This window comes from Salmo salar, chromosome 11, assembly GCF_965601325.2.
Source record: "Salmo salar chromosome 11, fSalSal1, whole genome shotgun sequence".
In the NCBI taxonomy this organism is placed as follows: Eukaryota; Metazoa; Chordata; class Actinopteri; order Salmoniformes; family Salmonidae; genus Salmo; species Salmo salar.
In genome coordinates, this window is record NC_138301.1 from 35,381,230 (window position 1) to 35,395,573 (window position 14,344).

The 14,344-nt window shown below is 43.0% G+C and overlaps 2 protein-coding genes across 2 annotated transcripts in view; one reads left to right on the forward strand and one right to left on the reverse strand.

Annotated features, from left to right (window-relative positions):
• Positions 1-2,472: 2,472 nt before the first annotated feature.
• Positions 2,473-4,934, reverse strand: cartl (cocaine- and amphetamine-regulated transcript-like). Its single transcript, XM_014127320.3, has 3 exons — positions 4,685-4,934; positions 3,995-4,072; positions 2,473-2,965 (listed from the first exon to the last, which is right to left on the reverse strand). The coding sequence occupies exons 1-3, from the start codon at positions 4,820-4,822 to the stop codon at positions 2,858-2,860; spliced, it is 324 nt and encodes a 107-aa protein (XP_013982795.1). The 5' UTR covers positions 4,823-4,934; the 3' UTR covers positions 2,473-2,857.
• A 2,588-nt stretch (positions 4,935-7,522) lies between these two features.
• LOC100380768 (ras GTPase-activating-like protein IQGAP1) overlaps positions 7,523-14,344 on the forward strand; it is a 59,703-nt gene continuing 52,881 nt past the window's right edge. The window contains exons 1-2 of the mRNA XM_014127433.3: positions 7,523-7,812; positions 9,947-10,049. Of these exons, the coding sequence (XP_013982908.2) occupies positions 7,767-7,812; positions 9,947-10,049 (149 nt within the window). The 5' untranslated portion in view covers positions 7,523-7,766. The remainder of the gene's footprint in view (positions 7,813-9,946; positions 10,050-14,344) is intronic.

Consider the following 14,344-nt stretch of genomic DNA (forward strand, 5'->3'; position numbering starts at 1 on the left):
CCAAATAGAATGATAAAAGATAAGATGATAGAAGCCCATCTCCTACTGTAAATAACCTACACACTGTGTGTGTGTGTAGCCAGCCAGCTAGGTAGAAAAATGGCAGAAAAATAAAAGACGGACATCAGAGTATTTTTCAGTACACCAAAACGCAAAGTAAGAACCCTAGTAGCCTAATATCTCAAAGACTAGTTGATAAAATGTTCATAAGAAAGAAATGAAATTCTAATGGAAATGTTTCACAATGATGTCATTAGGCAGAGCAGGCAACAGATGGCACACAGACAGCAGAGTTGGGGACAGATATGCAGGGACAGACTGGCAGAGACAGGGAGTCTCAGGTAAGTTTGTTGAGTCTTTGGCAACATTATGAAAGGTTCTCAATTTTTTTTACTTGTAAAATAGGAACATAATTGGAAAATGCCATGGATACCCCCACTCTCAACTTAAACTGGTGACTGAACTAAGATTTGTTAAAGGCAATGGTATTGCTGTTGTGATTAGTTGTGTAGTTTTGGGTACCGGTAGTTAGGAGTACGGCAATCACCTTATTTCTTTGGTTCCTCAATATACATTTACCATATTACAATGTAGGCTATGTGTTACAGCACTACTTTTGGTGTCCCCCTCAGGAATTGCTCTTGAGAAAATGTCATGTAATTGTCCCCTCCAAAGTTGATATCAGATTTTCGCCCCTGCAATAAACGCAACAAAATCCACCTTCTTCACTATCAGAACTTCAGGATCCCTCAAATGATAAACAACACCTTCTCCAGGCTGCGGGGCATCCATTGCCATTTCTTCCTCATTTGCACTCGCTCCTTCCGCTATTTGCACTGCCTCTGCATAAGAGACCTGGTGAACAGCCCAGATTCTTGCTACTTTGACCTCCTTCACCCTTACTAGGGCATTCCTGAAACGTGGTTCCCACCCCAATTGCAGCACCGTGTATCCACCGACTCTTCCACAACATATTTATTCCATCTGCACACACTTGCCACGTGGCCAAACTTTTTAGATTAACAACACTGCAATGGTCTGTTCACAGAAGCTCTCACTGCGTATCTTATTATATACCTCAGCTTTACATCTGTGGGAAGAGATTTTCCATCAAATAGCAATAGCACCGATAGGCTTTGCTCTTTCCTTTCATTCACCATGCAGTTCAATCATCATACATCCTCTACTCCTGGTACATGGTATGTTTTCAGCCTCAATTTCCACCGCAACGCCAGAGATGACACATTTTACCTGTGCCCTGTTCAGAAAATAAGAACTTTGAATTATACTTTGATAATTCCAAGAGTCACAATGCACTTTCCTTTTGTTCTTCTGACACAGTAAATTAACACCATACCGCTCCTGGTCACTTTGATTGACACCACCTTTCCCAGTGGGTCCTCCACCATCTCCTTGAATGCAAATGGGCTCCCAAAAACGCATCTTTATCCATGAAACTAACTCCAACAAGGAACAAGGCATTATTAGAGCAAGGCCTGTCTTCATGAACAACTTTATCCAGTTTTTCTCCATTCCTCAGTTGTCCACTCATTTCCATGAACGTTACTAAATGCGTCATCTGACTCAGTGCTTCCGCTTCTGCCATCTTTCCCTCAGTTCAGATGCCAAGAAGACGACCTCCCATGTCACATACTCATTCACATGTTTAAATTAAGGTGGGAAGCTGTAGTACTGACAGAATATTGGCACTGAAAACGACACCTCCTTTACACATAGCTCAGGCTATCAGTCATGCTGTACTGCCTTTTGTTACAGTGGCAAGCAAATAGGTGATGCAAATGTGTTTTGTTTGTGATACCCATGTAAATATTTGCTATGGCCAGGAGCAGCCTTCGGGTTACAGTTGTCTTATGGAACAATGGCATTGAGTTGTATTGACGTTTACTAGCAAACAGAATCATATCCAACCTCCTCATTAGTTTACATAATGGTTGGTTTCCCCTGTGTGCTGAAAGATGTCCTAAAAGGCTGGGTTGTGTTTATTAGGCCATACCATAGCAAAACATTTTGCAATGAAAACGTTTCATATTGGACAAGTTCAGGTAGTCCTACCACCCCGTTTCACTCTGTTTTCTTCAGTTTCGTACCTAATGAACACCACCATGGGTCGTATTCATTGGAGCACATCATAGCAAAATGTTCAGGTAGTCCCTCCCTCCCGTTTTCTTCATAATGAACACAACCCTGAGGTGAAGATGTCCCGGATCAACACAGGACACTAGAATGTAGATAGATTGTGTTACATGATAATTCCAGCTATGACATTAACAGACTATAGTAGGTCTATGTGTTGAACTATTTTGTAATTGTGTTCTTAATGATAGCTGGAAGGCATCATATCTTAAAGTGAATGATTTCTTTAGGTCACAGTTTGATCCCAAAATTACCTTTTCGATTTTTGCATATTTTTGCACTGAGGTATTCAAATAAGAACTCTAAATCCAAAACAAGTGAGATGACCAACATGTTTATTTGTTTGACAGTCTAGAGTGCACATGCTGTAAATGCTTTCTGGGTTACAAAAGCCCTCCATGCTCCTCTTTAAATAGAGACGACTTTATCAACACACAAGAACAAAACAAGAAAAAATTCAAGTGCCATAATGTTGGCCTACAGCTTGTGGATGCTGCATATCCCTTGAACACTCCATATTCCCTATATATTGCAATAATATTGACCAGAGCCCTTGGGAACATGGTCTAAAGTAGTGCACCGTAAAGGGAATAGGGTGTCACTTGGGATACAGATGATGATACAAGTTGATGATGATATTTCTCTGTCTTGGCTGGAGCGTTGGATGTGGTGGTTCTAGTGAAGTGTTTCTCCTTGAGGGACTTTAGAGACATTTGAGGAGGAAGGAGTTGCAGCTGCTGACCCTGCCGCAGTCACAGAGCTTCCCAATGCGGGGTCCATGCCTCAAGGCACACCGGTCGCCCATACCACACTGAGAGACACAGAGAGAGTGAGGGGGGGGAGAGATAGATAGAGGGAGAGAGAGAAAGAGATAGAGAGGAAACACAAAGTAGCTTTATCGCAAAACACAGTCCTTAATAACAAAAAAAAACACATTTAATTAGGACAGAAAGAGTTAGTCAGCGATGGTAATGAAAGCTCTGATTAGTTTGCTGTATGAATGAAGCGGTGTTCGCTGGTTCTTTAGACTCTTCCTCCTTTCAGTTAATTAGACTTAGGGACGCTATCTTGAATAGGCAGTATAATTGCACTCAAATCAAAGACTGTTGGCATTTCTCCGCTTGCATTTAATTATACTGACAACTTATACTCGTTAATTGGTTTTACAAAAACTTTCAATTGAACTGCATTGAAATGGTGCACAGATTGTAATACAGTGGGAGAAACATGGGGCGCTTAAATGGGACGTTCAGGATTTTACAAAAAAAGCCAAATGCCTGTAACATCAAATAAAATATGGAGTTGATTTGAGTTGATTTCAGGTGATTTGGCCATTACAACAAAAAAAAGCTCACATGCCACTATTATTGATTGTTAGCTTGTGGTGGCTAAAGTTTGCTGAAATAGGGAATATTTAAAGAAAACCAAACCATGGACTACTTTCAGGGTGAGGAACTATCTAACATAAAGTTGTTAAATCCTAAACTTCCCCTTTAATAACAGGCATCCACGATGCAACACGGAGTGCCTGGACACAGCCCTTAGCTGTGGTATATTGGCCATATATCACAAACCCGGGAGGTGCCTTATTGCTATTATAAACTGGTTACCAACTTAATTAGAGCAGTACAAATACATGTTTTGTCAGACCAATGGTATACGGTCTGATATACCACAGCTTTCAGCCAATCAGCATTCAGGGCTCGAACCACCCAGTTTATAACACCCCTTTGATCCTTGAAAAGTACTGATGATTTTAAATGCAGTTATAGCCTCCATTTGGTCAGAAATAGCATTGGTAAAAGTTATTAGTTTAAAACAGGAACATATTCGGACTCACAGGAGGGATCATGCCTCTCTTCTCATTGGTAGGCAGATGGCTCTGCATCTTCACTATAAGAGCCTCCATCGCACCCACCTGTGACACGGAGTGAAGGAAACAGGGTCAATGGAATTTCTCATTGCTTTTCTGAAGGGGGGATTTAAAATCTATACTCCTATATGAGTGCAATTTCCCAATGAGTTTATGTACTACCTAATGACAATGTCAGTGTTATAGAGGCTATATTTTTGTTTCCAGAAGATCCTCTTGTGGAACTTTATCTCTTCAGGTGTCATTCATTTGACATTTAGGGACATGTTCCAGGGGTTCAACCAGGGATGGACATGAATTAAGATAGCCAGCTAGAGCGAGGCCGGTACTTTTCAGACAGGCTAGTAAAAATGTTGGTTTACTAGCCCGGCTGGCCAGTGGACAAAATCTTTCGCTCCATCCCTGTGTTCAACCATGGATAAAACTGATGGTAACAACGGATTCTCAAGGACGCCTTTATCAGGACGAACTGCTGAATAAGGTTATGTTGCCCATAATCCAATCATGAGCAAACATTTAGATTGCATTTATATTTCGAATTATATTGACTTAGATTGAGATATTACATTTAGAACCTGTAGTGCATGAATATATAGAACAGGACCAACATGCTAGGTTAGCCTGAAACAACAAAAGTGATTCCGTATATGAACTTACAAGTTCTTTCTCTGCGGCCGCGGCAGAGTTCTGCCCGCCAAAGTCCTCTGCGGAAACTTCATGTGACGCCTGTCCTCGGCACATAACCGATATCAGGCCGATGCACAGCAGTCGGAGCAGCACTCCTGAGCTATCCATGGTTCCGATGCGGTGCGTGGTAAATGCTGTGCAGTCGTGGCGGCAATAAGAGAGCGCAGGGGATCGAAGTGGAGGGTCGGAAGTTCAGAGTGAGTAAATGTGCAACGGACTGCCGGACCTCTGCATTTATACTAGCGAGTAGCCCCGCCTGTAAGGTAATTTAGCTGGGTTGCAAGACCCATAACGAGGAACTCCAGTCTTCAATGCATCTTGAATGGTTTGAAGGATGACTCTTAATTGTGTTATTTGAACTGGTGGGTTCAAATCCCACACGTTACACTTGCATCCCATAGCTTCTTATTTTGTCCATTATTCAGATTTAAAACCCCTCTATTTATAATTGTAGATTATGAAGTTGTTTTTCACTCCGTTGCAAGTCCCACCTCAATATATACCAATTAAACCGCGTAAGGCGACTGTAGGCTATTAAATAAAATGTTCCTTGTAGGGGCCATTTCTCTCGTTGAATGAGACCATTACACAGAGAGCCATTACACACACACACACACACACACATCCACTGGGGCATTATAGAGAAACACTCATCTGTTCTAGTCCAGTCATCTCCTATTGATTCCCTGGCTTAAAGGTGTGTGATATGATAATGTCCAGTATGACAATGTCCAGTACTCACATGAATATAACCTGTCTGAGCCTTCATCAGTGTGTTAGTGGCTCTAACTGGCTCACCCAGAGTCTCTCTGGACACATTATGGAAATGATTTGCAATTTCTTAAAAAGAGTACTCCAGTGAACTTAATGGTGTTGTTCCTGTGTCTATCTACAGTTGAAGTCGGAAGTTTACATAGACTTAGGTTGGAGTCATTAAAACTCATTTTTCCACCACTCCACAATTTCTTGTTAACAAACTATCGTTTTGGAAGTCGGTTAGGACATCTACTTTGTGCAGATCACAATTAATTTTTCCAACAATTGTTTACAGACAGATTCTTTCAATTATAATTAACTGTATCACAATTCCAGTGGGTCAGAAGTTTACATACACTAAGTTGACTGTGCCTTTAAACAGCTTGGAAAATTCCAGAAAATGATGTCATGGCTTTAGAAGCTTCTGATAGGCTAATTTCCATCATTTGAGTCAATTGGAAGTGTATCTGCAGATGTATTTCAAGGCCTCAAACTCAGTGCCTCTTTGCTTAACAACATGGGAAAATCAAAAGAAATCAGCCAAGACATCAGAAAAAAAATTGTAGACCTCCACAAGTCTGGTTAATCCTTGGGAGCAATTTCCAAACGCCTGAAGGTACCACGTTCATCTGTACAAACAATAGTACGCAAGTATAAACACCATGAGACCACGCAGCCGTCATACCGCTCAGGAAGGAGACGCCCTCTGTCGCCTAGAGATGAACGTACTTTGGTGCGTAAAGTGCAAATCAATCCCAGAACAACAGCAAAGGACCTTGTGATGATGCTGGAGGAAATAGGTACAAAGTATCTATATCCACAGTAGAACGAGCCTTATATTGAGATAACCTGAAAGGCCACTCAGCAAGGAAGAAGCTACTGCTTCAAAACCGCCATAAAAAAGCCAGAATATGTTTTGCAACTGCACATGGGGACAAAGATCGTACTTTTTGGAGAAATCTCCTCTGGTCTGATGAAATAAAAATAGAACTATTTGGCCATAATGACCATCGTTATGTTTGGAGGAAAAAGGGGGAGGCTTGCAAGCCGAAGAACACCATCCCAACCATGAAGCACGGGGGTTGCAGCATCATGTTGTGGGGGTGCTTTGTTGCAGGAGGGACTGGTGCACTTCACAAAATAGTTGGCATCATGAGGAAGGAAAATTATGTGGATATATTGAAGCAACATCTCAAGACATCAGTCAGGAAGTTAAAGCTTGGCCTCAAATGGGTCTTCCAAATGGACAATGACCCCAAGCATACTTCCAAAGTTGTGGAAAAATGGCTTAAGGACAACAAAGTCAAGGTATTGGAGTGGCCATCACAAAGCCCTGACCTCAAGGCACCTTGAGCACTGATGGCGGTCTGAGCACTGATGGAGGGATTGTGCGTTCCTGGTTTAACTCGGGCAGTTGTTGTTGCCATCCTGTACCTGTCTGTAGGTGTAATGTTCGGATGTACTGATCCTGTGCAGGTGTTGTTACACGTGGTCTGCTACTGCGAGGACGATCAGTTGTCCGTCCTGTCTCCCTGTAGCGCTGTCTTAGGCGTCTCACAGTACGGACATTGCAATTTATTGCCCTGGCCACATCTGCAGTCCTCATGCCTCCTTGCAGCATGCCTAAGGCACGTTCATGCAGATGAGCAGGGACCCTGGGCATCTTTCTTTTGATGTTTTTCAGCGTCAGTAGAAAGGCCTCTTTAGTGTCCTAAGTTTTCATAACTGTGACCTTAATTGCCTACCTTCTGTAAGCTGTTGGTGCATGTTCATTAATTGTTTATGGTTCATTGAACAAGCATGGGAAACAGTGTTTAAACCCTTTAGAATGAACATCTGTGAAGTTATTTGGATTTTTACGAATTATCTTTGAAAGACAGGGTCCTGAAAAAGGGACGTTTCTTTTTTTCTGAGTTTAATCAGTGTCGGGACAATTTCACCGTAGCGTAGTGTGCCATCAGGAAGGTTATTTCAGTGCCTGTAGTAGGCAGCAGAGGGCGCTGCGCCTGCAGTTTCGCCGAGTGGCTGCTGATGGGTGTTTCCTCGAACGCATACTTTAGGATTTAGGAAGGAACACTCCCCAGTGACATCAGTTAGGTTTGAAGAAGAAAAAAAGTCTCAGTTCTCGACTCAAACCGTGCAGTGGAGTAACAAGGGGGCCGAGAGCGCCTTCCCGACCTTTTCAATTATATAGCCCGCTAAGAGAACTGGACGGAACTGTAGGCTATCATCTCAACTACTATAATTTGACCTCGTCAACCCGGGGAGTGAGGATTATAACACGTATTCAGAGAATATGTCAACCTCAGACGAGGCAGACGGGCTTCGGCCGAGATATGGGTGTGAGTATCTAAAAACTTTTCCTGCTCGCTCGCCTTGGATCATATTTTACCTCCGTTTACAGAAGTTTAACAATTTAGTTAATTGTTTTAGTCAATACATACATTTTCACAGGCGTTTTTTCTTTCTATCTATATTCATAGGTTTGACTTTGGTTTGACTTTTGACAGCGTGGTAGGTAGGCTTTGACTTCCGCGTTTTCATCTACATCGGCTACAATATTGCAATTTTACGAGGCTACATCGAATTAAATTAGCCTACATTGAATTTGGTCGATGCAATCCGGGATCCTTGGGACGTCATTGAAGTAATAGACTTTCAAATGGTTAGGTTTAGTCAAGGGTAAAGGTAGGGGTTCAGTTAAGGTAGGGACGTCTGGTAGGATCCCGTATAGCACCAACTCATTGAATTTTGACATGTTTGCATTTTTCACAGTAAAGGATAAGGCGCTACACTGTGTTCTTATAGGGAATCTGAAGTAGCAAGACGATGTAATAGTTGAGTGGTTTACCTGGTCGATTCATCGGAATCTATTGATGGCCTGCTATAGTCTATTGATATGTAAACTAGTAGCCATTGATCTCAATAAAAACATTTACATTCAGATATTGTCTTTTTCAATTATATTTTATAAAATAATTATATCATTTTTGTATTGGTTTACATTTGTGGTTTTATGCACTTTGAAATGGTTCTGTAATGAAAAGTGTTTTACAAATGTAATTTATTACTGAACTAGACTTTCCTGAGGCAGTCAGTAGTCTTGGCCTAAGTGGTAACCAGACCACTGTACTTACTGGCTTGTCAACTGCTTTCAAGATTACTGCCACTGTAAATTACCAAGTTGTTTGATAAATTTACTAGGCTAATAAATGAGATTAAGGCCGCTCAATAATAATAATTTTAATCATAGTCAGTAGAATAAAATCCTGGAAATTGTAAGTGACAATTTTTAGACTTTTCCATTCTCTAATGGTCACACAGCCTAGGTTATAATGGATATGCTTGTTATTCAGAAGGCCTAGACATCACCAGAAGGAGCCTGAAACAATTAGCTCTTGTAATGCGAGCGCTTGTGCACACTTTCTTTTCTCTCCCTCCCAGCTCTAAAAATATACTTTCAGCAACATTACCATGCAGGTCTCTGTAGCCTAGGCCAGTGGATCCCAACCAGGGGTACTTAGACCCCTGCTGGTACTTGGCCTACCCACAGGGGGTACTTGAGTAGACTCATGAGACCATAGGTCTACTGGTAAAATGCACACGAGGGGGTACTTCAGGGGTACTCCTGGCAGAGAGAAATTCAGTTGGTGGTAGAGTAACCGAAAAAGGTTGGGAACCAGCGGGCTTGGCCCTAGCCTAGACCACAGAACTGTGAGCTACGAGCTTTGTTTACCTGCAGAATAGGTTTGATTTATTACTGTCTCTTCCGAGTTCTTTGAAAGAATGCCCATGCATTTCATTTGGCGTATTTGCTGGATCACTTGAAGTGATAAGAAATACGTTTTCCACAGAAATGAAAAATTTCAAACAAATGCTGGAGATGTTTAAACAAAGCTTGCATAGGCTAGCCTACGTTTACCTAGCCTACGTTTACCTAGCCTACGTTTACCTAGCCTACGTTTACCTACTGTGTAGTGAGTGACTAAAGCTAAGTTGGCCTCCCCGATCAGTAACCCTTGAATCATCTCATTATGTGGAGCTGGCGGTGAGGCCAAGTTCTAACCAGCCTGGGAGGGGATGGAGTAGCCTAGCACTGAGGACCGTTCAACATGACAGCTGAGCTGAATCAGCCTGTCAATGAATGAACACATGATTTCTTGAGACTGTTTACATCTTTGTGCTTATGATGGCGGCCAACACAACTATGTCAGTTGTGATATTCAGGATGGATGGGACAGTCTCTACCCCTCCTACATGCAGAATGAGAGAAGTGTCTGTCTCACTGTTCATTTGAAGGTTCTTGCATTTTATTTTGTTAATCTTCCCTACGTGTGTGTGTGTGTTTACTATAAATCTGAGTGTGAGCTAGACTCAACTCAGTGTGTGTACTGTGTATGTTTGTAAATTGAGTTTCTTGTACAGCTATGCTGTTATGAGCGAGCTAGTATTCACCTAGTGAGTGTTGTTTTCCAGCCGTTCTGGATGGTGTGGAGCGCCTCACAGCAGAGGAGATGGATGAGAGGAGGCAGCAGAACATGGCCTACGAGTACCTCTGTCATCTCGAGGAGGCTAAACGGTAAGAGTGTGTTTTTCATTAGTTGGTAATTGCCTTTTCTTTTGGCTGGTATTAAAATGAATAAAAGCAGACAAATACAAATTCTGCCGGATATGTACCTGGGGAGACTTCAACCCACAGTGGGAAAGGAAGGGAAATGGATCTCACCACAGTCCGTGAAGGACAGAGTATGCAAATAGTCTGCCGTTGATCCACACTACCAAAGTGAGAGAATACAGAAGTGTTCTTAGGGAGTCTGGGGCCCCATAAGGAAACAGGGGCCCTGTTTCGTATTCTAGCTCCACTGTTGCATCTCAGCTATTGCAATGGTGTTTGTTGTAATTGCTTGCATGGGCTTTACATCAGAGTGTCATAACATGTGGGTGAACTAGTCTCTATCGGACTTCAGTGTTCAGACTTGAATTGCCTTGTTATTCTTTTGTTGAGGAAGAGATAGTTGGAATTCTCACCTACTGCTGAGATCAACAATGGTTGGCAATGTGATCTTGAATAGAAAAGCTTAATAGTGTTGTAGATTAAAACAAGGTTTAATGAACGGTCATGCAGGGTAAAAGTGTGTGAATATCCCAGTTCCGTTCCACCATATGAAGCACCTGAATACCTGTTATGCTGACCTGGTAGTACAGATGTCAGTATTTTATCAAAGGTTAACTTCTGTAAGGTTAGACATGTTTTTATGTCCATTTCAGTCATAGTGCTCCCTAGTTATCTATCATTTTTGGACTGCCTTATTTGGTCATTATCACTCTGCTATGTGTATTAGCAACCCCTCTTGAGGTTGAGGTTTTTGTATGTGTGTTGAAACCTGCTTGCAATGCTGCAGTTTCCGCATTGGATGTGCTGCCCCCTGTTCAGCGGTCCGCTCTGCGGTCCGCCTGCGGTCCGACTAACATGCGGTACCAGAACTAACATGCGGTACCAGAACTAACATGCGGTACCAGAACTAACATGCGGTACCAGAACTAACATGCGGTACCAGAACTAACATGCGGTACCAGAACTAACATGCGGTACCAGAACTAACATGCGGTACTCATTCATTAATACCTGCTCACTGTCATGTGATGTTTGATATTGTAGAAGTATTGAAAATAAGTGTGTTTTGTCTGTTGTGGTGATCAGGTCTACAGGTTAATGATGCCTAAAGTCGCTAGTGGCCAAGGTTGAGAGGGCTCTGACACACACACACACACACACACACACACACACACACACAGATATCCCCTAGGTCCCCCAGTGGACTCGCACTCAGAAGAGGAAGGAGTGAACGAGACAGGAAGTGACTAAGTCCCTGTTGAGTTTAGTATCTTCCGCTGTTGCCACAGAAACCCCTGGCCGTCATAGTAACGGGTTCCGGTGTGAGTGTTTGACTGTATGTTGTGAAGATAAAACGGCAGTGGTACGATGGTCTGTTGGGTCTTCCTCCTCTCCTGTGTTTTACCACTGTCTAGTAGTTCTCTAAACATGGCTTGACAATGTTATTGCTGAAGAGGTGAGAAGAGCCTTATGTCATGGTTAGCATAGGCCCTATGTTAAGTCTACATACAGCGTTTTTCCAAACACCTCTGAAGTTGTCTGTGGTTCTCATGCAGTTCCGTCCCTACAGTATCTTTAGCAGATGAGGTATCGCTAGCTGGTTAGCCTAGCACCAGAATGAGCGTTGTGCGGTGACGTCACCCTGCCTGAGAATTAAGGTGGTGTCACCCTTCCTCAACCAAGACTATAGATTGTTGTAGCGATTGGTTAGAAGATACAACGCTGCTAAGTGAGTGAATTGTGATGTTCTGTGAAGTGCAGGAAGTCCCGCGTTGACTCCCAGGACAGAGACTGGACTTACTCTGTTATATATATATACTGATACATCCAGCACCTGATAGTCAGGTGCCTGTTGTACAGTGTCAGGCTGGCGCTGGTCAAAGTAGTGCACTATGTAGGGCTCTGGTCAAAAGTAGTGCACTAATGTAGGGAATATGGTGCCATTTGGGAGAGATGGCACCAGAGAGAGCGAGAAAGTGAGTGTCAGGTGAACGAGAGCGGCAGACAGGCAACCAGGTGAGAACTATTAGCTTGTAAACACCTCAGCCTGGAGGCATGGAATGCTTGGAGCTTATGCTCATGGAATGTGAGGTATGACGGGATGCTTCTCACACAGGTACACAGATAAGCACACACTGTATGTGGACATGTGAGTAATTACGCTGTCTCGCTCTCACTCCTGTCTCTCTCTCTCTCTCTCTCTCTCTCTCTCTGTCTCTCTCATATGCAAATAAGGCCTTTGTTATCGGTACCAGTCATTTCCATGCATTGCAGTGTTTAGTTCTATAGCTGTCAGTTCTGCCTGTAGATTATGATGGTATCAGAGGAGATATTTGACTATTGCTCATCTCTCACTGACTATTTGAGGAATTTCCTAGGTGGCCAGTGACAACTGACCAATAGATGTAGACACACTGTGTGAAATAGGCCTACGGCTGCAGGTTTTTTGGAGAGTTGTTCAGGACTTTGATTCAGGAGTACAGTACTACTGTTTGTTCTTCTCTTTATGACACAACAACCATGTCAACCTGTTTTTTCCTCTTCAACTTCTGTCCTCTTTTTATTCTCGTTCTCTCCCTTTCTCTCTCTCTCTGTGGGAATGGACTTTCCTGCATGTTATTTATTGGTTTACATGAGGGGCTGGCTGAGCTTTCTCTGCCTCCAATTCAATCTGATACTACATCTGGAGGGTAGTTAGCAGTCAGCTTCTAGGGTAAAGTGGTGAAGACGCTCTGTAAGAGGGTTCCCCTTGGATATAAAGAAAATAAGGCTGATGCCTAACATTAGTCAGGTGTACAGCTGAGTGCGTTCAACAGTAATGTCTTCCTCATTTAACCCAACCCCTCTGAATCAGAATGCCTTAATCCACGCCCACGTCATCGGCGCCCAGGGGGCGGCTGTTGTTGGTGGTTAACTGCCTTGTTCAACGGCAGAACGGCCTTGCTGGCTCGGGGATTCGAACAAACAACCTTTTGGGTTACAGTCCTAACGCTGGTAACCAATGCTCTGACCACTAGGCAACCTGTGACCAGAATAACATTAGTTATGTTAGTCTGTATAGACATGACAAATGGATACTTACAGTTCAACTGTACACATGCTACAATAGCATGACTAATATACATTGAACAAAAACAAAGCTAATTGAAAAGGGGACTTGTTTAAGGCTCCACCTACTGGTTCTGCTCAGTGTGTTCAGTATTACTAGTGTCTGATTGTCCAATCCCATCCTGGTATGGGGGCATGCAACATCAGGTGGGTGAAATCAGAAGACAACACTAGGTTCTGGTCTTGTCAGGTTTTGATTGGGTCGTGTTCGCTAGGCACCAAATGGATGAAAACCTATTGAAACAGGGAGGGATCAACATGGACTTGTCCAATAAGAAACGATCATTTTAGTTTTCTGTTTAAAAATGTTTCTGTTGTGCCCTAATGAACACAACCTTGGTAAACCAGCTCCTAACCCTGAATTGAAGAACTTCCCTCTGTCATCTTAAGCCTGCAAGCTGGCCCTGTGAACTGACAGCCTAACACTTTCATCATTTTTGTTGTGTACTTGTGACTGTTAGAATGTGTAAGATGAGGACCAGTTTGCCTTCCCCTTTTTGTGTGCGTGTGTGTTTAGCCCACCCATGCACCCTCTACATGTATCAGCAGTAATTGTGGAGGGGCCGACCTCCCTTTAACATTTAAGGAGAGGTTTGGATAGATGACACATGAGTCTACTGGGAGATCTACCCTGTGTATACCTGACCTAGCAGCACAGACCAACGCTGAACCAGAGAGCTGTACAACTGAGAGAGAGATCATTCCTTAGTACATGTCAGAAAACGATGTAGTGGTCTGAATCCTCCTCCCTTCACTACAGTAAACTCACTCCACAACCGCCCTTTATTTACCGCCTTATTTCTGTGTTATTTCTCTCAAGCCGCTGCTATTCGTGGTATTTGCCCTCCCCTCAGTGGTGAAGAGTTGGTGCCTGGTGCTCGTACACAAAACTGGTCTTTTTAGAGGGCAGGGCACACACACACACACACACACACACACACACAGCTCCAGCCAACCATGTCTTCCCATAACTCTGCTGGGGCTAGGTCCCATCTGTGTGTTGCGTACTGCCCTCCTGCTGAGTCCAATGTACATAGGTCTTTGATACCCTATGGATTTTAGAGGGTTAAATGCACCGTCTTGCAGGCATGTACAAGAACGTCAATACATACTATTGTATTGTCTACTGCTATTTGGCTTTCAACTGCCAG